General features: G+C 44.6%; 2 protein-coding genes across 3 annotated transcripts in view; one reads left to right on the top strand and one right to left on the bottom strand.

Moving 5' to 3' along the window:
- Positions 1 to 17,947, bottom strand: part of VMP1 (vacuole membrane protein 1) — a 240,108-nt gene extending 222,161 nt beyond the window's left edge. The window contains exon 1 of one of the 2 annotated variants that reach the window (XM_073615266.1): positions 17,732 to 17,947. The gene's annotated coding sequence lies outside the window, so the exon portion shown is untranslated. Of the gene's footprint in view, positions 1 to 17,704 lie in introns of both variants that reach the window. The other variant, XM_073615265.1, reaches the window with a different exon arrangement.
- PTRH2 (peptidyl-tRNA hydrolase 2) lies at positions 17,748 to 21,700 on the top strand. Its single transcript, XM_073615269.1, has 2 exons — positions 17,748 to 18,019; positions 21,077 to 21,700. Exon 2 carries the CDS (start codon positions 21,087 to 21,089, stop codon positions 21,600 to 21,602), a length of 516 nt encoding a protein of 171 aa, XP_073471370.1. The 5' UTR covers positions 17,748 to 18,019; positions 21,077 to 21,086; the 3' UTR covers positions 21,603 to 21,700.
- The last annotated feature ends 1,081 nt before the right edge of the window (positions 21,701 to 22,781 follow it).

Consider the following 22,781-nt stretch of genomic DNA (forward strand, 5'->3'; position numbering starts at 1 on the left):
AAGTAGAATTTAGGCAGTAATCTGAGTGAATATAGAAAGTGGAGATGTGGGGGAATAGCGCCTCTGAGAATCATATTGTTTCTAATATGAGAGCTGACATAACAAAACACAACCTTTGCTAATAAATACCTGCCACATTTACTACCGTACACCCTCCGCCGCGACCAGTTGGTGACTGCGTCTCCGGGAGGCCCACGGACGCCATAACAAATCCCCTTACCAGTGCAAGCGCGGGATATTGCCGGCAGGGTCCATAATGGCGCCCCACGGTATGTCCCGGAGCGTCAGGACCAAGGGCCTTTGACCTTCGCAACGATGAATACCGAAGCGAGCCCTGAAAGGCGGGATCAGAACCAACATCACAAATGTAAAACAATAAGATGATAATAAAATGAAATATACCATTATAAAAGTCATAACAGAGCATAACAGACAGAGCATGCTAACTATAGTTGTCATGTCCCTGGGGGTTGCTACACGTTATAAAACCATAGAGCCAAATTGTCATAGTACTACCCCCCCCCCTCCCCATCCCACCACAAAACTACTTGCATATCCTCCCAGGGGGAGCTAAAAAGCGGAAGGGGTCCCGGGGGCAACCCGGGTGACTAGCAGCGAGTCAGATGAATCAATGAACTATTAGGGGGGGGGGAGGGGGAAGCTGGGGAACAGACCAGGCCTCCAGGACTCAAATCTAACAATGTGGAGCCCACCTGTCCAGGACAGCTTAAAATTTAGCAATAACATCTTGAGGCGCTGGGATTAACGGCCCGTCAACCGTCCCCCCCACTGCATCCGCCCCCCCCCAGCCGTCCACCAGTGGCGAGTCCGTATGGTAGAGGCGGCGTACAGGCGAGCAGGCCCAGGTCACCAGTAGACTGAATCAACCCAGCACCTCCCCAAGCAGGTCAGTTAGAGTCAGTTGACAACCCGTCACTCCCGAGAGGGGTACAAAGGCACATCTCTGGGACAAGAATTCTGAACGTGTATTTATGTATGGTAGTCAACTCTGATCTGGGATATTGCCTATCTAAACGGTTTCCCAAACCCTCTGTAAGGGAAGATCTAATGTTCTTGGGATGTCCAGGGTGGTGATGTAGTGTAAATGTTCATCTTGTCTTACCAGTCTTTGGGATGGGATGAAGAGTTAAGCTTCGGAGGACCTCGGGTGAGGTCTAACATTTTCACGGCTAGTGGCACGTGAGCGCGGTCTACGGACACGTTGCGGCCTGGGCAGAGGTGGGCCCAGGGCCTCCAGGAACAGCAGGTAGTCAAACCAGTTGGGGACACTAACAGCCGGCTTAGCTAGGAAACTGAACAGATCTGGGAGTTGGTCCGGTGAGCGTAGGTAGAATTCTGCTCCTCTCCTCCGCACGATGAGATGGAAGGGGTGTCCCCAGCGATACGTCGCCTCCGCCGACCGGATCACTTCTAGCAGCGGTCTCAAAAGGCCTCTCATTGCTCTTGTCTGCCTGGAGATGTCCGGGTAGATTCTGATCGACGCCCCATCAAAGTCAATTGGGCCACGTTCCCACGCCAGGCGCATGATCTCCTCTTTAATAGTGAAAAAGTGCACCCTGCACAGGACATCCCGCGGGAGGTCCATGGCTTCATGATCCTGTGATTCAGCAGTGGGTGTCCTGGGTCCTGGGATACGGTGGACCCTATCCAGCTCCAGCTCTGCAGCAGGCGGTTTCCCGAGCACCTGATTGAGAATAGCTGCCACAGTTGCGCGCAGGTCTGACCCCATGGTGGCTTCTGGGATGCCACGGAGGCGCAAATTGTTGCGCCTGCTCCTGTTCTCGCCGTCATCTAACTTAAGTTGTATGTCAACAAGATGGCGGCGAAAGGCACGCTGTTCTTGCTCTATGGCGGTGATTCAGGCATCAGATGTGGATGTAGAGGATTCCAGTACAGTGACCCTCTCTTCTACTGTGTCCACTTGTTGGCGCAAATCATGCAGTTCCCTGGAAAGTGCATTTACTATAGTTGCTGCCATTTCCTGCAGGTCCTGTCTTGTAGGGAGACCGGACACAATGTCTCTGAGAGAGCCCTCTGCAGCGTTGCCTGGCTCCCCTGTGAAGCTGCAGCTGGGTGGAATGTCAGTAATGGGGATCACAGGGGACAGTATGGGAGAGGCTGACCTGTCATCTGCAGCGGCTCGATCTCCTCCAGCATTGAGTCCTGTCTGAGTTCCCTTCTTAGATGAGGCGGCGGCGCTCGTCGGAGGCACACGAGGCGGCGCCATCTTGGCCGGCGCGGCGGGGGATGAAGCTGCGTGCTGCCTGAGGAAATAATGTGTAATTTCCGAGCCTCTCTGAACCCCAACGTCCAGCGGGTGTTTGCGGTCCCCTGGCATGAAGTCCGGCTCTCACAGACACGGTTTGCTGATCGTTCTCAGGGCTTCCCCACACAGAGCTCCGAGGTGTGCGTCCTCACTCTGCCATCTCTTGGCCACGCCCCCAGGGGAGACCTTTTTCTCGGAGAAGCGATTCCTTGCCTGGGGGCCACGAAAAAACCGCTTCCTCTCTCTCCTAGGTTTAGTAGGAAATTTTTTCCCCTTCTCGGTAGATCTGGCTAGAGCCTGATCTAGGCCAGCACCAAAAAGGAGCGTCCCTTCAAAAGGGAGACCACATAGATGGGTCTTGGATGAGCTATCCCCATCCCAGGTTTTAACCCAAAGGGCTCGCCTGGCTGAGTTTAGTAAGGCACCTGTCTTAGCGGTTGTACGCAGCATCTGCTAAATATGCGACAGCATTCCCTATGACCTCCAGAGAATCCAGGACCTCCTTGGATTTTGAGGTTCGGGATACGTGGTCCATTAATTTACAGACCCACGTGTCGGCATTCCTCACGATGCAAGCTGAGGCCAATGCGGGGCTCATAGCCGCAGCGTTAGCTTCCCAGGCTCTGCGTAAAATGGTTTCAGCCCTGCGATCCATTTGATCCTTTAAGTTACCGGTATCTTCAAAGGAAAGATCTGACTGCTTAGAGACCTGTGCTAAGGAGGCGTCTATCTAGGAGTTTTGAAAAACTTTTCCTCATTCTCCTCAGAGAAGGGGCATCTACGCTCCAGGTTTTATATTTCAGAAGCCTTCTTTCTGGTTCTTTCCATTCCCTTAAGATGACTTCCTTAAGGGCGGAATGTACCGGAAGGACCCTGGCCTGAGGTTTAATCAAGCCTCTATACATCCTATCCTGAGCGGACACCTGTGCAGCAGGCTCCTGAATCTCTTCTGAGGCATAAATAGCTTTCAGAAGATCTTCCATGTCGTCGGCAGAAAATATATTTCTGCTAGACCTGGATTCCTCCCTCCCATCCTCCTCTTGGCTGTCCACCACCCCTTCATCAGAAAACTCCTGATTAGGAACTTCTAAATCACACTCTTCCTCTGAATCGTGGGGGAGTGGATACTTCAGTACCTCCGCCCGATACCTCCTAGAGGAGGCGGAGCTTTCCTGGGAAGAGGCATCCTTACTAGAGTGAGCCTCTGAATCCCTAGGCTTAAGGGTGGCCTGAAAAGACTTTAAGGTGGACAGCATCTCAGTTTGCACAGTAAGAATTTCCTTCATTATCTGAGATGTCTCCTTCCCTGTCAACTTCTGTATGCATTTAAAACAGAAGGGCTTTGGATGTTCTGGGGGTAGCCTGTCATTACAGTTCCCACATCGTTTAGAGCGGGTGGAGGATTTCACAGGACGGCTGGCAACCTCACGGGCAATAGCGTCGTCCCCTGAAAAAAACACACAGGCATACACTGTGAGAGTCGGAGGAGAAGAGTTGGGGTACCCTCCCCCTCTAAACCTCCGAAGGCCGGTCAGACTCACCCCCTGTGGTCTCTTCCATGGCCGCAGACCCTGCAGGTCTCTCCTTCTCATGTTCCATGCTACTTCCAATCTCTCCCTGGAGGTGCTGCATACAGGAACGCAGAGGAGACATGGGCGCCTGTTCCCTGTGGCTTTTTATATCCTCTGTATGCTGGCTGCAACTCGCCACCGCCATCTTGCCGAAGACAGGAAGTGATACTGGACCTGAGGTCACTTCCTGCTGCAGCCCTTCCCACTCCCTCCTCTTAGAGGAGGAAGTGATGTAATTTCCTGATCTTCAGGAAAATGGTGCTGAGCTACACTCAGCAAGGTCCCTGGAAGAAAAGCTCTCCAGGTAGAGCTTCTTGCCGCGCGACCTCCCGTGAATGGTCGGTGGACAGGCGGACGAATGGCAGCCCTGGCCAGACCCCAGAACGGGTCCCAGACTCACCTCCTGTGGTCTTGTAGCCAGTAGAAGGAAAACCACCAACTCCTGCAACTGCGCGGCCACCGCACAGGTAAGGAAGGGCAACAGGAAATTTGGCCCCTGAAGTTCTGGGTACACCACCGCACCCAGGGTTCTTCAGCACTGCTGCCTCTCCCCCCCCCCCCCGAGACACGGATTGGGAAACCCCCCAGGAAGGATGAGAACCATCCGGCTGGACCCAGAGGCTTCCCAGGCATTTGGTCCGGCTCCCAGGGGGAGACCACCAGCCTCAGGCTTTTAGGTCAACAGAAAAATAACAAACGGTTTCGCTGTGGGGAAACACAATCAAAAACTGAGGAGCATCGGGAGGGGCGGGGGCCTTTAACCTCTTGATTGATTGTGTTTCCTGTCAGGTGGACCAGTCATCTCTCAGGGTGCCGTCCTGGAAGACGACTTGAGAAACAAACTTTAGATAGGTCTTTACCCCAAAATTCTTTTTATTAAAATAAATGATAAAAATTTAAAAAAATCAGATTTAAATAAAACAAAGTCAGATTTAAATAACAAAAATCTTATTTTTTTTAAAAGAATGTTGATTTTTCTGCACCCTGGGAGGTGCATGGGTCAACAGAGGAGGAAGATGAACTAGGAGACAGAAGGGTCATATCACACTGAATTTTAGTAATGTCTCTTGTGCTTATTTTGCATTTAGGTAAACTTAACTAAGAGCACCCAACACACAGACAAAAGGGGCGCTAGGATCAACAGATCAAAATACAGTAAAGGCACAAGCAGCCTACAGCAAATCCTCAAGAATGCTAGCCTGCCTTACATACAAAAAATTTCAAAACTAGCTGTATTCCAATCTGACATCCTACCCTCAGCTAGAGAAGTCTATATTTAAAGCTAGAGAGGTCTGCAAGTCACAAGGAATATGATCCTTATGACCATCAGCTATTAACCAAACCACACCACACAATTACATGGCTACATTTTCCATCTGCACTAAGAAATGTGGATCTTAACAGGAAACTATTACTGTAGGCAAAACTGGCAAAAAGTACATCACAACTGCAATTAAAAAATGCAGCCAGCGTCTTCAAAATGTATGGCTTGTTTAAAGAAGCATTGAAGAAGATTGTTTTCAAGAATAATGTCACATTGAAATGAGAATCCAGGACTTCAAGGATGAAGGTTTTTTTACCTTCATGTATTCTATGCATGAAGGTAAACTTTCATTATGCAGCTCCCCCCCGTAGTCCCCCAATACTTACCTGAGCCTGATCTAGATCCAGCAACGTGCACAAGAGTGGCTGCTCTCCCGCGTCTTTGCTTCCTCATTGGCTGAAAGAAAGCAGCAGGAGCCATTGGTTTAGCTGCTGTCAATCATAGCCAATGAGGAGGGAGCGGGCCAAGCCCCGTTCTGTTTGTCTTATGACACAGATCTGTGTTTGGGAACATGCATGCATCAGTGCTCCCATAGCAAGCGGCTTGCTATGGGGGCACTCGGAGGAGAGGAGGAGCCAGGAGTGCCAGCGAGGGACCTAAGAAGAGAAGGATCGAGGCTGCTCTGTACAAAACCACTGCACAGAGCAGGTAAGTATAACATGTTTGTTATTTTTTTGCTTTTTTAAATGACCTTTACCATCACCTCTATAACTTCTACTGGAGCTTCACTCTGACTTGCATAGTACAAACATCAGCCACTTAGGATTAACCCCTTAGGTTCCACAGTGAGTATAACAAGCATGCCTTACTGCATATGCAGTCTGATTTTACTGTTGTGGATTTAGTAACACTTTAACTAGTTCCTGTTCAGCCTATAACAAAATGATGACTGGATGTCATATGACATACTCCCAGATTGCGGGGCTACGCTGTGGCACAATCTGTCACCAGCTGTCAAGGACTGATCGGTGTATCGACTCGCTGCCGGTACCATGTGACTGCTGTGACCAATCACAGCAGGTCACATGACAGTTATAAACAGCTGATGAATTCCTTTCATACTATCCATTGTGTACAATTGTGTTGCTAGCTGTGATTTGTCAGTGTGATCACATGGTGCAGACAGGGCCAATCACAGCCCATTTGTACCATGTGATTAGCTCTGGCCAATCACAGCTAATCTAAACAAACTGAATGAATCTGTTTCATTCAGTAAAATGCTTGCTTATAGCAATGAAATACACTGCTATAAGCAATCATAATGCGTAAAAAAAAATCCTGATCACTTCCCCAGAGTAGTACAATGTTACTATGGTAACATTATATTGCTTTGGTCACAGTGTGTTAAAAAACAAACATATATATGATGACACTGTACTGCACTGGTGATAGTGCAGGGAAAAAAAAAAAATAGCGAAAATGTTTTTTAATTTAATTTTCCAAAAGATTATGCGAAAAAAAATTACAACTACAAAAAAAAAAAAAAAAAAAACACCTGCCATGCCTATTACTAAATACATTGGACTGTCTATTTTCCAAAAAGGGTTAATTTGTGGGGTATTTGTACTGTCCTGGCGTTTTTGGGCCTCAAGAAATTAAATAGGTCGTCAGTATTGATCGATTGATCGATTTTCAGATATATACACAGTTTATGGACTCTATAACTTTCACACAGACTAAATAATATAAACTTGTTTGGGTAATTTTCACCAAAGAAATGTAGCAGCTTTATAACAGAAAAGAAGAAAAAAGTGGGGGTTTTTTTTCCAAATTTTGTCTCTTTTTTTTTGTTTATTTAGCAAAAAATAAAAAACCCAGGGGTGATTAAATACCACCAAAAGAAAGCTCTATTTGTGTGAACAAAATGATAAAAATCTAATTTGGGTACAGTGTTGTATGACCGTGCAATTGTCATTCAAAGTGTGACAGTGCTGAAAGCTAAAAATTGGCGTGGGCAGGAAGGGGGTAAATGTACCCGATATTGAAGTGGTTAAAGTGGTTGTAAAGGTTGAAGATTTGTTTCCCTTCATGCATTCTATGCAGGAAGCTAAAAAAAACCTTCTGTGTGCAGCCTCCTCAATACTCACAAGCCCCCTCTCGATCTAGCGATGTTCACGAGAGTCTTGGCTGTCCCGGGACTCCCTCTCCTCATTGGCTGAGACAGCAGTAGGAGCCACTGCCTCCCAGTGCTGTCAATGGCAGCCAGTGAGCCAAGGAGGAGAGAGCGGGGGTAGGGCGGGGCCCAGCCATGGCTCTGTGTGTCTTATAGATGCAAAGACCGGGGCTCGGGAGCGAGCACACACAAGTTTGGTGCACTTTCAGGAAACACACCAAAACCGCCTAGTCTAATGGAAGTCTATGACAAAGTGCAGGTAACCCGCATGAAAACTGTGGATACACCGCGCTGCACTTGTACCGTGGGGAAACCGCAGTGGATCAGTGTGTAAGCAGCCTACTGCACAGACCTGGAAGGCAAACACAAAGCACACCAATATTTAAGTAGGTATACACATGACTCTTGTATTTAAACAATATTTGCTTATCCCAAGAGCAGCTTCATTAACCAAAGATGAGAGTTAAAGTGTAACTAAAGGCAAAACCATTTTCTTTGTTTTGAATAGAGAGGAGAGAGATTAGAAAAGCTGTCAGTTTTTATTGCTGTCTGTGTCCCTGATAGGGAGATTCACCCTCTCTATTTGTCCTGTTTGCTGTTATCAATGAAAGTCAGAGTAAATTAAAATCCCAAATTTTGGGTTGTTCCCCAGAAATCTTCCAATGAGGACACTAGTTCTGGTTGCCTGGAGGGCCCCAAGGAATTCCCTTAAAGGGGTTGTAAAGTCTCATGGTGAAAAACTTTCTGTGCTGCAGCACCCCATCAGAGCCACCCCCTTTTTTTTACCTGAACACCGACCGTTCGAGCGACGAGCATGAGCCCAGCGGCTTCAGCCGCTGTTTTGGGTCCTCATCAGACAGACTGATAGCAGCAGGAGCCATTGGCTCCCGCTGCTGTCAATCAAATCCAGTGACATGGGAGCGGGGGGGCGGGACCGAGTCCTGCTGTCTGTGTCAATAGACGCAGCAGCGGGACTTGTGAGCGCGCCCGCACAGGTGCCCCCAAGGAAAGTGGCCCTCTGTGGGGGCACTCGAAAAGAGGAGGAGCCAGGAGCGCCACCAGGGCACCCCAGAAGCGGAGGATCGGGCAGCTCTGTGCAAAACCCTTGCACACAGCAGTTAAGTATAACATGTTTGTTATTTAAAAAAAAAAAAAACCTTTACATTCACTTTAATTTGCAGGGATATCCTCTCACTTCCTGTTTTGGATAGGGGCCAGGAAGTGAAGGGAAATCTCCGCAATGGGTCACAGATGACGAAAAAAAAAAAAAATCGGACATGAGTTATATGCTCTATCCAAAATGAAAAAAAAAATTGCCTATAGTTCTACTTTAATCAGGACTTTGTAATGAGCAAAGCTCCAAGAGTTTTTGTTTTAAAATATAAAAGCTGGTAGAAAGTAAAAATTTTAATAGCTGCTCTAGTATAATTCCCCCCTATAGCCCAAAAAAAAAAATAGTGCAATTTCTTGATTATTTCTGCATATATCAATATACTCGGTTACTTGGAGCATAAAATACATGAATTATACTGCTATTCACAGGCCACCTTTGTCCACCTAATCAATGACTTCTTGTAAGACATTAAACACTAAACCCTGACCCGAGTTCACAAAGCATGCACTTTGCACAGGTTTATGATTGCACAGGCCGGCTGACAAAGAAGACAGCCATCAAGTCAAGGCGACAAATAAATGATATTCTGGTCAGAAGCAGCATTGTAATGGGCTGCACTTCACACACTCTCCCTAATGAGCACAATCTCTAGATCTCCCATAATACTGTCTTAGTCTGTGCTCCATAACCCGTACAAAGGCTCACAATCAATAAATACAATCATCTGGCAGCATGTTTAGCTGAAAAATTATAAACTGCGCTAAACAAAAAATATTAGGTAAGGTGGAAGTGTTGCCTACCACCAGCAAATATTGATAGAATTATGAGAAGCAATAATAAACACAGAAAAAGTCCAAATCTTCAAAGATAGTAGGATGTTCAGCTTAATTGTAGGTAACAGTCCAAAATAAGCTATGATTGCCCTTACCAGAACTTCAGTGATAATGAGCGGATGGCATAAAACCCTGCCAGGGCCTTAGGGATAATAAACCAGTCAGCACCTTCCGTTTTCAGATTAAAGTCCCCTCAATGGATGCAGGAGAAGAAACAAACAGAAAAAAACTGGCCATAGTGTAGTATATCAGATGCTTAGCATGGGCAAACAAACATACCAAACACCCTGGTGAGCACACAGGAACAACCAAAAAGAAAAAAAAAAAAAAAAAAAAAAAAAGGGGAGGGAAGTGAAAAAAAACCCCACCACCGTGGCTGTAGATTGTGCTTACCGACTCACGGTGATAAGCAGGCTCTATGTCAAACTAGGAGCTGATCAGTAGTTGACAAGGAACACTTTGATTCGTCCACATTAGCCCGAAGTCCATACCATCAGTATACAACCCAGAATATAAATGATAAACTTTCCATGGTGAAGTACCTGGCAGTCAGGTATCCAAATTGTGATCTCAGCAATATCGCCAAAGGTGTGCTAGAGGTTATTGAAGTGGAACTACTTGAATTAGAGTGAGAAAGTAGATGCAGACGCTTTGCATCTACTTTCTCACTCTAATTCAAGTAGTTCCACTTCAATAACCTCTAGCACACCTTTGGCGATATTGCTGAGATCACAATTTGGATACCTGACTGCCAGGTACTTCACCATGGAAAGTTTATCATTTATATTCTGGGTTGTATACTGATGGTATGGACTTCGGGCTAATGTGGACGAATCAAAGTGTTCCTTGTCAACTACTGATCAGCTCCTAGTTTGACATAGAGCCTGCTTATCACCGTGAGTTGGTAAGCACAATCTACAGCCACGGCGGTGGGGTTTTTTTTCACTTCCCTCCCCTTTTTTTTTTTTTTGGTTGTTCCTGTGTGCTCACCGGGGTGTTTGGTATGTTTGTTTGCCCATGCTAAGCATCTGATATACTACACTATGGCCAGTTTTTTTCTGTTTGTTTCTTCTCCTGCATCCATTGAGGGGACCTTAATCTGAAAACGGAAGGTGCTGACTGGTTTATTATCCCTAAGGCCCTGGCAGGGTTTTATGCCATCCGCTCATTATCACTGAAGTTCTGGTAAGGGCAATCATAGCTTATTTTGGACTGTTACCTACAATTAAGCTGAACATCCTACTATCTTTGAAGATTTGGACTTTTTCTGTGTTTATTATTGCTTCTCATAATTCTATCAATATTTGCTGGTGGTAGGCAACACTTCCACCTTACCTAATATTTTTTGTTTAGCGCAGTTTATAATTATTCTTTATTCTGATTGGTGTTGTCACACTGTTTACTGCTGCTCATTTATATGTGTTTCTAGCGCGGAATTTTTTTATATATAATGTTTAGCTGAAGGGAGCAAAGGGTCAAACCATTTCCATCTACTATCACTGGAGAAAATAAACTGTAATACATAATTTGTCGTTAGCTAGTCCAATATTAATTACAGAAGGGGATCTGATTCTAATGTTGTTGATCTTCACACCAAACAGGCTTTAAAAGGTCTCTTGCAATATTTATTAAGTGTACTGAAAGGGAAATACGTGTTTCTGCACCATTCAAAATTTTAGGATAAAAAAAAAAAAGTCTTAATTCTAGCCTTAGGCCCCCCTTTCACATGGGTTGCACGATAAGATCCGTCTGTCAGTTTTTCAGGCAGACCTGATCGGACCCTCCAGTCTCTCTATGGAGCGACGGATGTCAGCGGACACATGTCTACTGACATCTGCTGCCCTCTGATCCGATCCTGCCTGCCAAAAACAGACAGTAGTCCTATACCCCATCCATCTGGCAGATGAAATGGAAACAGACAGTCGGTCTGCTTCCATCCGATTGCCCCATAGAGGAGAGTGGGACTGTGTCCGCTCTGCATAGTAGAGCTGACACAGACCTGTCATCTGCCTGCTCAGCAGGGATCAGTTGAGAGATCCCCATCCATGTAAAATGGGACTTAGACCCCATACACACTATAAACTTTTGTTGTCTGATTTCCTTTAGATTTACCAAAACCATGGTTTTGGTAAATCTATGCCTGATTGCATACAAATTGAAACTCTTAAGGTTTGACCTCATATTATATGGTTTTGGTAAACCTGAAGAAAAAAAAAAAAAAATCTACAGAAAATTGTATAGCATGTATTCAGCTTTACACTAATTTAGGTATGTATTTATGTATTATTTAAGGTACTTACATAGCACTGTCAATTTACGCAGAGCTTTATACATATACATTGTGCACTCACATCAGTCCCAACCCTCAGGGAGCTTACAATCTAAGATCCCTAACTCACATCAGACATTTACATAATAGGGCCAATTAAGGCTTCATGTACACGGGACGTTTTTTTACAACCTCTCCTGAACGATTTAACTTGACAGATAGTAACCCACGTTTAAAACGTCAGTTTTGCTGCGTTTACATGTCGTGTTTAGCAATGTTTTGTCGCGTTTGCGTTTGGAAGTGTTTTAAAAAATTTCAAAAAATATTCAAAATAGCCAAAAATGAAAAAAAACTGTAATCGAAACATGGCTAAATGCGGGTTACCGCGTTTAAGAAGCATTTGGCACTTGAAATGCCTCTAAACTCAGCGTCTGAACCCATTTTTTTTATATTCCAAAAAAAGCCTCTAAACTCAACTGCCTAGAAATGACTATAAACGACCCTGTGTACATGCAATGATAAGATAACATAGAGGAGAGTTCAGGAGCAGTTGAAAAAAAATGCCCAACTGCTCCTAAATGTCCGTTTTACCAGAAGCAGTGTACATGAGGCCTTAGACTGGATTCACACCTATGCATTTTTAGTGCTTTTTGCAGATTTGCACTACAGAACATGTTCCATAGGAAACCATGGTAAATGGACTGTGGTGTAAATCTGCAAAAAGCAAAAAGCACTAAAAATGCATAGGTGTGAATCCAGCCTTAGGCTGGATTCACACCTATGCATTTTTAGTGCTTTTTGCATTTTGCAGATTTGCTCTACAGTCAATTTAACATGGTTTCCTATGGAACACGTTCTGAAGTACAAATCTGCAAAATGCAAAAAGCACTAAAAATGCATAGGTGTTAATCGAGCCTTAGACAGGAGCCAATTAACCTACAAGCATGTCTTTAGAGTGTGGGAAGAAACCAGAGTACCCAGAGGAAACCCACACAGGCACAGGGAGAACATGCCAATTCCCGGCAGGTAGTGCCATGGTTGGGATTCGAACCAACGACCCCAGTGCTGCTAGGCGGAAGTGCTAACCATTTAGCCACTGTGCTGCCAGTATTTGGATATTCAGAGAGCCACCAGCGTCAGGTATCAGAGTACAATAGCCAGCACTACAGATTCGTCCATCTGTGCTGTTAGCGTGGATGGAGAAATCTGCTAGTTTGTTTTTTTTTTTTTTTCTTTTAGCTTGCAGGCTGAATAAAAATATCCATCAGTGTATGGCCAGCTATAGGCTAGGTTTAGACATGCTGCGAAATTGCAGCACCTCTCAAAAAACAAGTCGGATCACTTTTCACAGACATATCGCTGCCTCATCACCTGATTTTAATACATGGCGCAACCACATGCATTGAGGGGAACTTGTGGCACAGCCCCATTCACTTGAATGGGTCACGTATGGCAGCAGTACCACCCGCCGAACCTGGCAGGTCAAAGCATGGAAGACACAGCATGTGTATAACCCATTTGTTGCCCTTGGGCTGTAAAGAGGGAGTGTCAAAATGTGGCTCACTCGTATGTTTTTACTTCCCCCCCCAAACCGCTAGTCTAAACAAGCCAGTTTAAGTGTGCTGGCAGATGTCTGCTTTTCAAAAACCTGAGGATAACGGTAGAGTATTCAATAATGCTTTCACTGTACAAACACATGACAGCAAAGGCACCTATAGATAATTGATGACAAACTCATGCTGCCAATAGGGACATCAATCAGATACTCCTGGCCATTTGTTTTCATGGAACTAGTCAGCTGGAAGGGCTGGATTCTTTCAACTGACCACTATTGTTCTTTTGAGACATAGTAAGCAGACACAATCTGATTACCACCATATGGCCACCACCAGCTCAGAATGGCATGCAGCTTTACAGTCAACTATTGTTTATAATGAACCCTCAGCAAATGATGGAGGTATAAGGTTTTTACTATTTGATGTTAGAAAATCCTTGTACAATATAAAGCCCAAATATACCTTTCTTATGAAACTGATGGTGGAAAGCAGAGCCAAAACAATGGGCTACATTGCACTAGTTCCTTATACTTATAGAGGCTTACAGCAGCTGTGTTTACATACACACATTCTATATATATATATATATATATATATATATATATATATACACACACACATACACACACACACACACACACAGAGAGAGAGAGAAAACTGGACAGAGAATGACCTCCTGCTGGTCAGCTAGCATTATGTCATTGTTTTAACTGGGCACAATATTTTCTTCTTCAAAGCCTGTACAAGCCAGAGGAAACAAGATGTTGAATGGCAATATAATTACAATATCAAACTTGTCAAAAGGGAAGAGTTACTATTTCACCCCCTTTTAATTTTAAGCCTAAAGATTACTTAAAACCCTAAACATTTTATATTTTCTGAAAGTAGAGACCCTGGAGAATAAAATGTTGGTAGTTCCAAATTTGTATGTCACACGATACAGTGCAACAATTTACCAAGGGCAAATTTTCATTAAAAAATAAATAAAAAATAAAAAACACACTAATGTTAAAGTGTTAAGAAATCCAAAACCTAAAATATAATATATTGCAGTTTACTGATCCTTAGGTTTTTTTTTTTTTTTTCCGCCTGGGTTCACACTAATGAAATGCGAGAAACGCAGCGAATCCTGTGCGTTTCCTGCACCACATTGAAATCGTACAGCATTCATGCAATCTGCTTCAGGTGTCAATGTTAAATTATCGACACCCCAAAACACCACGCAAAATGCAGTGCGATTGCCGGAATCAGATTGCATGGGGGTGAACCGGTGTGGCAAAAAAAAAAAAGAAGGGTCCTGCACCATTTTGTTGCCAATGTGGTGCGATTTGAGCCATACACAATGAATTAGGGGGGGTCGACTGATTATCGGCGACCAACAGAGCTGAACGATTAATCGTTAAGAATTGAAATCGCAATCTTTTTCTCTTCCCGATCTTCAAAACGGCATGTCACAATTCTGTCTAAACAAGTGCAGAGAGTTCTCATAGCTGGGAAAGAAAAAAAAATCCAGCCAGCCTGCAAAGTTTAATCACAACACACAAAGAATAACTACAAACAAAGTATCTTTTCGCTTTTTTAGCAAAGGAAAGAACTCCAGCGTGTAGATGAGGGAAGTTTAACCATTTAAAGACCAAACCTTTTCTGACATTTGTTGATTACAAGTAAAAATCATTATTTTCTGCTAAAAATTACTTGGAACACCCAAACATGATATATTTTTTTAAGCAGAGACCCTATAGAATAAAATGGTGGTTGTTGCAATATTTTGTATTTGCGCAGTGGTCTTTCAAGCGCAATTTAAAAAAAAAAAAATACACTTTAATGAATTTCAAAAAAAAAAAAAATATTAAAGTTAGCCCAATTTTTTTGTATAATGTGAAAGATGTTACACAGTGAGAATCTAAGCAAAAAAAAATTGTGATTCTCATTTTAGCCGAAATCGTGCAGCTCTAGCAGCCGATATTCACTTTTTTTGAAGTACCGGTAACAAACTTATCGATACTGCTCAAGGCATCACCCCGGTACCATTCTTTAGAGCGGACAGTAGGCTTTCTTGTAATTACAATCGATGTGGCTAACCATCACAAGTTATCCAAAATAGAGGGGGGAGGGGAACTCCCCCTGGACTGGCTGCCGCCTTCCACCGCTCAGCCTGGGTCTCCTGCCCCACCGGGAGGCCCGAATGACCAGTCGGCACGCCTGCCGGCTGGCCAGTCCCCCCGAACAAAGCCGATCGGGTTTCAGATCTAGTATCCCGGAAGTGATGTCATGACATCACTTTCGCATTACTCTCATCCTAAAGGCGCTAGTTAAAAAAAAAATAAAAAGTATTCAAAAACGCAGATCTTGACGTTTTGAATACTTTCAAGTGCAGGAGGAGAGGTTTGGGGTCTTGTAGACCCCAGATCCCTCCATAAAGAGTACCTGTCACTGCCTAGTACTGTCACAAGGGATGTTATAAAAAAAAATGTTAAATCTACAGACTACCGGCACCCAATATTGGCTAAAAAAAAAAAAAATACAGAAAAATCTGTATCGGCACTGAAAAAACGATATCGGCCGAACCTTACAACAAATGGCTCAAATCGCACCGCATAGACATCGCATGTGATTTGCACAGGAATGCAGGGGGGTTTTCTGTGCGAATCGCATGCAGTATCCTGCACCACACTAGGCTGAATTCACACTGAATGGACAGCGCCAGAAACTTAAACCGCAGCGGTTTATCTCTACGGCAGCTGTCTGTTCCGACTGCGTTAGGGGGTGGTTTAGTGCATTCAGCGCATCACAAAGCTCTTTTTTTTGTAGGAACTTTATCTGAAGTGTCAAAGTGACCCTTCATTCATGCCGCTGTACAGCAGTGTGATGCGTTGCACTGCTTTACAGTGATCTGTGATAAAATGCAACATGTTTGTATCACAACGAATGTGGACTTTTTTGTATGTTTTTCTGATCATGTGTATGAGGCTTTAGGATAGCTTATGATGAGAGAGGCTAACAAAATGAGTAGGTCTTTCTACTCCTTGACATAAACACATAGAAAGGAAACAAACCAGCCTGAATGGCTTTATAATGTGTCATAGATAATCTAAAACTTGATTAACTGGTCAACACCATCAATTCAATTCTTGTGATTTTATCTACTTAGCAGTGTACCAAGTACGTATCTTAAGTCCCCTATAGATGGTTTACAATTTACTCAATTCCTGTTAAACCAGCTACTGCAGGTGGTGCTGGATGCAATGCCCAGCTCAACAAAACGAATTTAAAATTAGGCTGAAAATGATTGTCTATCAGCTGTGGTCACCGTACAGCAGCAATGGCTGACTGAACAAAAAAGATCCCCCCATACTGTGGATGGGGGATCGCAGTAATTTTCTCTGTGTCTCTCACATGCTGAATTACTGCAATTTTTAGCCATCTATGCCCAGCCTTATGCCTGGTACACGCAATGAGATTACTGGACGAACGATCGTCCGTTTTTTTTTTACATGCCAATCTCATATTGAAAATAAAGAGGTAATAAAAAATAAATAAATCGGAAATGATGTCATATTTTGTATTGTATTTTCAGATGACATCTGTACTGATTAAATGAAAATCGTTCAATCTGGTATCACAGGAGGAAAATTTCCGTGCTTGCACCATTGGATATATCGGATGAACTGTCATGATTGGCTATCGAAAGCAGCGCACTAATGGTCAAATTATCGTATGATCGATTCGAAAACGGTATTTTTTGTATTCTTTTTGGATCATGTGTACAGGCCATAAGGCTTACTAAAGACAGAAGGAGATAATCACAGAGAACCAATCAGCACCATAATACATTGGTCTCACAGTGTCAGAACCCTACAATTAAAGGGCAACTTGAAGAAACAAGTCCTATGAGGCCCCCCCCCTGGAGTCAGGGCCCCCGGGCTGGTGTCCTATTATACCACCCCGCCCCGTTAAGGGCTCATTCAAATGGATGACAGCACACCCTTTACCTTTAGGCTGTGATCACACCGCACACTGACACTCTGGTATATGTGTGCTCATTCATGGTGACCAGCACCCTAATGCACATACATAGGGGGGTCAAATTGCACTGATGTGAACACTCTATGATGAGCTGTGTTTGTGATAACCGTACAGGTGAGTATTTTCATGTACAGTGATGTGATGACAGCTCATTCAACACGAGTGCCATCATAACCATACATGCCACAATGTGCAGAAACAGGTGAGGAATGTGAATGGGCCCTTAGACAGTGTGCAGAGCAGAAACTCCTATATGACATCAGGATTTCTGGGCAATCGAGCCATAACAAAGTGTGTCTAGACTCTAGGGTTGGAGATGTCCAGCCGATCCCCCATTGTTCACACACCCAGTGTCTGATGGCCAGTGTAGGTGGTGTCAGGCATCTTCCCCCATCATGTGTTGTCTATGGACAATGGTGATGAATGGCCATCCTTATCCTGATCGCAGTGCTCAGAGGACGAGCGATGATAATAATCACACATGTAGACAGAGGTGACATCTGAATGACGCAGCCCCAATAGTCATCACTGTCACACATAGAGGGTCCCTGCTGACCCCCCACCATGGCAGACATGTCCCCACACATCCCGATCCCCCGATCCGCACTCACCTCTCACTCTCGATCTGTCACACTCACCGGGTCACTCCACCGGAACTATCGTCAGCGCTGTCACTACACCTCCCCGATGATGTCATCAGCGGCCGACACTCATTCACCGGCCTGGCCCGGAGTGCTCGGAATCCCCCGAGTGCTACCTGAATACCCGAGTGGTGTCCGTGCTGTACGGAGCAGAGCGCAGCGATAGACAGTCGAGCAGTGCTGGGGAAGGAGACAACGCGAGGGCGATGAGCGGGCGTGACGTCACTGGAAGGCGACGGAGTACCAGGAAGCTGCGAGAGGAGAACAACGTGTGTTCGGATACCGGTGAGTGTATCTTCCCACACTGTCCCTGTCCGGTGTAGTCCGCCGTACTTTATTGTATGCATCCCATTGGGAGGTCATATATAAATACGTTATGGTACAATAGGGCAGCCTAGCCTCTCAGTGGGGCTATTTGTCCTGTTAGTTACTTGTATGCTCTTCCCGTCACTGATGAAGGGTCAGGCTAAAAGGCCTGAGGATGTGCTAGTTCATGTGTCAGCTAAGACCTTATATCATTCACATTCAGTCTTTATCTGACAGCTGCTGGGATTATAGGGGAGAAAATCAAAGGCTTCTCCCCTATAATAGACCTAACATCAGTATTGTAACAACAATACAGTATTTGGCAATCCAATAGTCTAAATCCCCTTCGTTTTATTGTGAGTGCTGGTCATCTATTTCCACAACTTCCTGGATTCCCAGCATGCTTTGCAGCTTCTCCTCTGCAATTTACTTTCTATTTCTAAGGACTACATGTCCCATGGTACCTTGCTGCCTTCAAGCTGTGATTCCTGTACTGCCTGTGCCAACTCCTCCTCAGCACTGCAGCAGTTCAGAAGGCAGGTGTTCCATCACATTTTGTAATGGAAGTGATATTCCGTTACAGCCATCTTGGTACACCCCGCACTCAGCCTGCATTCTGAAGTTGCCAAGCGGACATCTTTTTTACACCCACCGAAGTCTTGCATTTCACGCTTATTTTTTTTTACCAGTAAACGGAGCTTATATAGTGAAATCGAGTATTTAGAAATCCATCAAACTGTTTTGATGTTGAATTTTAAAATCAGCGCTGTTCTGTCAGATTAGCAAACAGGCTTGCTGCTGCTTTTAAAATTCAACATCAAAACAGTGTCACAGAGTTCTAAATACTTGATTTCACTATATAAGCCAAGTTTACTGATAAAAAGTAGTGTGAAATGCAAGACTTCAGTGAGTGTAAAAAGATGTCTGCTTGCCACCTTCTGACTGTAGGCTTAGTGTGCCCGAGTGCGGGCACACTTAGGGCCCTTTCACGCGGGGGCGGCATTGGCGGTAAATCGCCACTATTGTAAGCAGCGCTTTACCATCTGCATTCGGCCGCTAGCGGGGCAGTTTTACCCCTCACTAGCTGCCGGGAAAGGGTTAAAAACCATCGGAAAGCACCTCTGCAGAGGCTCTTTGCCGGCGTTATAGCCGCGCTGTCCCATTGATTTCAATGGGCAGGAGCGGTGAAGGAGCGGTATACACTCCGCTCCTTCATCGCTCCAAAGATGCTGCTAGCAGGACTTTTTTTCCCGTCCTGCTAGCGCACCGCTCCAGTGTGAAAGCCCTCAGGGCTTTCACACTGGAGAGACAGCAGCGGCTGTTTCGGGTCGGTTTGCAGGCGCTATTATTAGTGCAATAGCGCCTGCAAACCGCCCCAGTGTGAAAGGGCCCTTAGATGGCCGTGACGGTACGTCACTTCTGTTACAAAATCTGACGGGTCGCCTAATCTGATGGAACACAGGCTCTGTGAAATGTGTGACACAGCAGACATACTCACTTTTGGCTCCCAAAAGGTTGCAGAAAAAAGATCTCTAAGGATGAGGACAAGTCAGTATAAGACATGGGGGCTTGCTGCAGGGCTGGGATCATTTCAAGGATAACTGTAACTAAAGGCAAAGCTTTTTTTTTTTTAAGTTTTGATAGGGTATTGGAACACCTGTCAGTTTTTATTGCTGTCTGTGTCCCCCATTAAGGAGATTCAACCTTTCTATTTGTCCTATTTAACATTATTAAAAGAAAATCCCAACATTTTGCATTGTCCCTAGAAAAGTAATAGAGGGAAAATGTTCCCAACTGGACACTAGTTCTGGTGACTTGGGGGTCCCCAAGGAATTCCCTTAATCTGCAGGGATTTTCTCTCACTTCCTGTTTGGCTATGGGACAGGAAGTGAAGAGAAATCTCCCCAGTGGGACACAATGGGTTACTACCCTCCCTTGTGCTATCCAAAATGGAAAAAAAATTACCTATAGTTCTACTTTAACCGCTTCCCACCAGCCCACAATACATATATGGTAGGGTGGGAGCTTTGTCATTCTGAGCCGATGTACCCGAATGTGGCCTCGATCACAGGACACGGCCAAGATCAGGATATGGGTGCTGTGATTGGCCCTCCCGATCACGTGATGGCTGTGTCCAATCACAGCCTTCACAGTGTAAACAGAGACACGTGTCTCAGTAAGGGATGATTTTTCACACACAGCTGTCACACATCCCCACGCACAGTACACCAAGCACCACTGTCCCATGAACACCTGTCAGTGCGCCATCACATCTGTCAGTGTTCCATTGTGACATTAACATCTGTCAGTGTCCGCCGGTGCATGATCAACATCTGTACCAGTGTACAAAACCATCTGTCAGTGTACCAGTGTCCCACCAATAAATAAATAAAACATTTAAAGCTTTTTAAAGGTAGATTTAGGCATGCATCTAAATCTTCCTTTCCTTTGTTCCGATCCCGCCCCAGAGGCTACTGACAGATGGTGAGGAAGTGATGTGACACCTCCTTGCCGCCTGTTTTAACCCCCATTTTTGTCGACAAATGTGATTGCATGGTGTTTGTGACACTTTGACATTTAGTTGAATGTGATCGCTACATGTTTGGAAATTCTACTGCGTATGCAAAGTATTTCAGCCATGGCATGTAAACAGCCCTGTCCGCTGCCTATTGCAGTTTTAGGGGTTGGTGGGTGACAAAAATGCCTGATTGACACATGGTCTAAAAAAGTGGACTATGTGTTTAAACAGTCCTTGTCATTTTGTCCTGAATGGCCAAAAGTGAAAGGGTCTCTTTAGGGTTATTGCACTTTTTACTAAATATAAAAGTTTACATATCTACTCTATTAATAGCCATGTTTATATAAACAATTTGTTTTACAAAAAATTGTGTGTTGTTAGCTTTGCAAAACTGTCTGTTTTAATAGTATGACGTAGATAAAGATCAGATCGCATTTTAGACCAATTAAGCCAAAATCCTGAAACCTTCTGAAGATTTCCAAGCTTTTCAGTAATACATTTTGTGTGCTTTGTTGTAGGTGATTAAAGATGGATTACATCACTAACCCTGGAACTTTGTCACTGGCAGCGGGAATAGCCTGTGGTGTTTTACTAGGTTGGAGCCTGCGTGGTCGAATTGGGCATCCAAAGAATGTAACAAAATTATCAGGAAGTGATGCAGGAAGTGAAGCAAGTGTAATGGGAGAAAGCGGAGCGTTCAAGATGGTACTAGTTGTCCGAAATGATTTGAAAATGGGAAAGGGAAAAGTTTCTGCACAGTGCTCACATGCTGCGGTATCCGCTTACAAGCAGCTCCTTAAGAGAAATCCTGAATTACTTAAGCAATGGGAGTATTGTGGGCAACCCAAGGTGGTACTGAAAGCTCCAGATGAAGAAACTTTGGTTGAGCTTCTCACCCAGGCAAAACAGCTGGGACTGGCTGTCAGTCTGATTCAGGATGCAGGCCGCACACAAATAGCACCAGGATCTAGAACTGTCCTTGGCGTGGGACCTGGTCCTAGTGATTTAGTTGATAAAGTGACTGGACATTTAAAGCTCTATTGAGGTTTCTGTCACTTAATAAAATAGTAAATGACGACCAAATTCATCTTATTTTACCCTTCTGTTTAGTGTTTTCTAATACATAAAGATGATAAACTTTACATATTTTGACACTGTAATTTTTACAAAGTCACTTTATAATTAAAAAGGGTTGTGAGACCCACAGCCCATACTTTTGTCTTTTTGACACAAGCATGTCAAGTATGATATTGAGCTTTTAGATTGGAGAAAAATGAGAAAAGTTGCATTTGTATGGGTTACTGCAGTTTGCACAATGGTTGAAGATTGGGTTGCACCGATACCGAATATTTGCCTGAGTACTTGTAGTACCACCTATCAGAGCCAGCTTATCAGTGCCCATAAGTGCCACCTATTAGAGCCAGCATATCAGTGCCCATAAGTGCCAGCATATCAGTGCCAGCCATCAGCTCCCATAAGTGCCACCTATCAGAGCCAGCATATCGGTGCCACCTATGAGTGCCCATCAGTGCTACTGTCACATGACATTAAAAAAGTAACCGGTATCAGTACCAGAAATGGAACTTCTGCTTATCCGGTTCCTCCCCCCCTCCGGTGTCACCTTTTGGCACCTTTCAGGGGGAGATCAGATACCTGTCTAATCCAAGTATTTGCTCCCACTTCCAGAGAAAGAGCGCCACAGCGAACTACATCATGTTTGGCCCCTCTTCCTTCCCCCCGCTGTCTTCTGGGAGATACACAGGTCCCAGAAGACAGCAGGGACCATACAGAACGTGCAGCGAGATTCGCGCATGTGCAGTAGGAAACAGGCTTCCCTTAGGGCCAGTTCACACCAGATGCAGTTCCGTGCTCTTTTTTTTTTTTTCTGCGCTAAAAATGCATGCACAGTGTTTTCTATGTATTCCAATGGCTCTAGTTCACACCATGCAGACAGTTTCCGGTGCATGGTGTGAACTAGAGCCATTGGAATACACGGAAAACACTGTGCATGCATTTTGTGCAGAAAAAAAGCGCACGGAACTGCGTCTGGTAGCACTTACTAAAGATGCCGGCGCCTCCACCCGGAGCTAAGGGTAGGGTCGGCTTCGGGTGAGGACATCGCGGGCGCCCTGGACAGATTAGTGTCCTTATTTTAAAAGTCAGCAGCAGTATTTCTAGCTGCTGACTTTTAATTTTTTTTTTTTTTTTACAGGCAGATCGCTT

Source organism: Aquarana catesbeiana, linkage group LG02, assembly GCF_042186555.1.
Source record: "Aquarana catesbeiana isolate 2022-GZ linkage group LG02, ASM4218655v1, whole genome shotgun sequence".
NCBI lineage: Eukaryota > Metazoa > Chordata > Amphibia > Anura > Ranidae > Aquarana > Aquarana catesbeiana.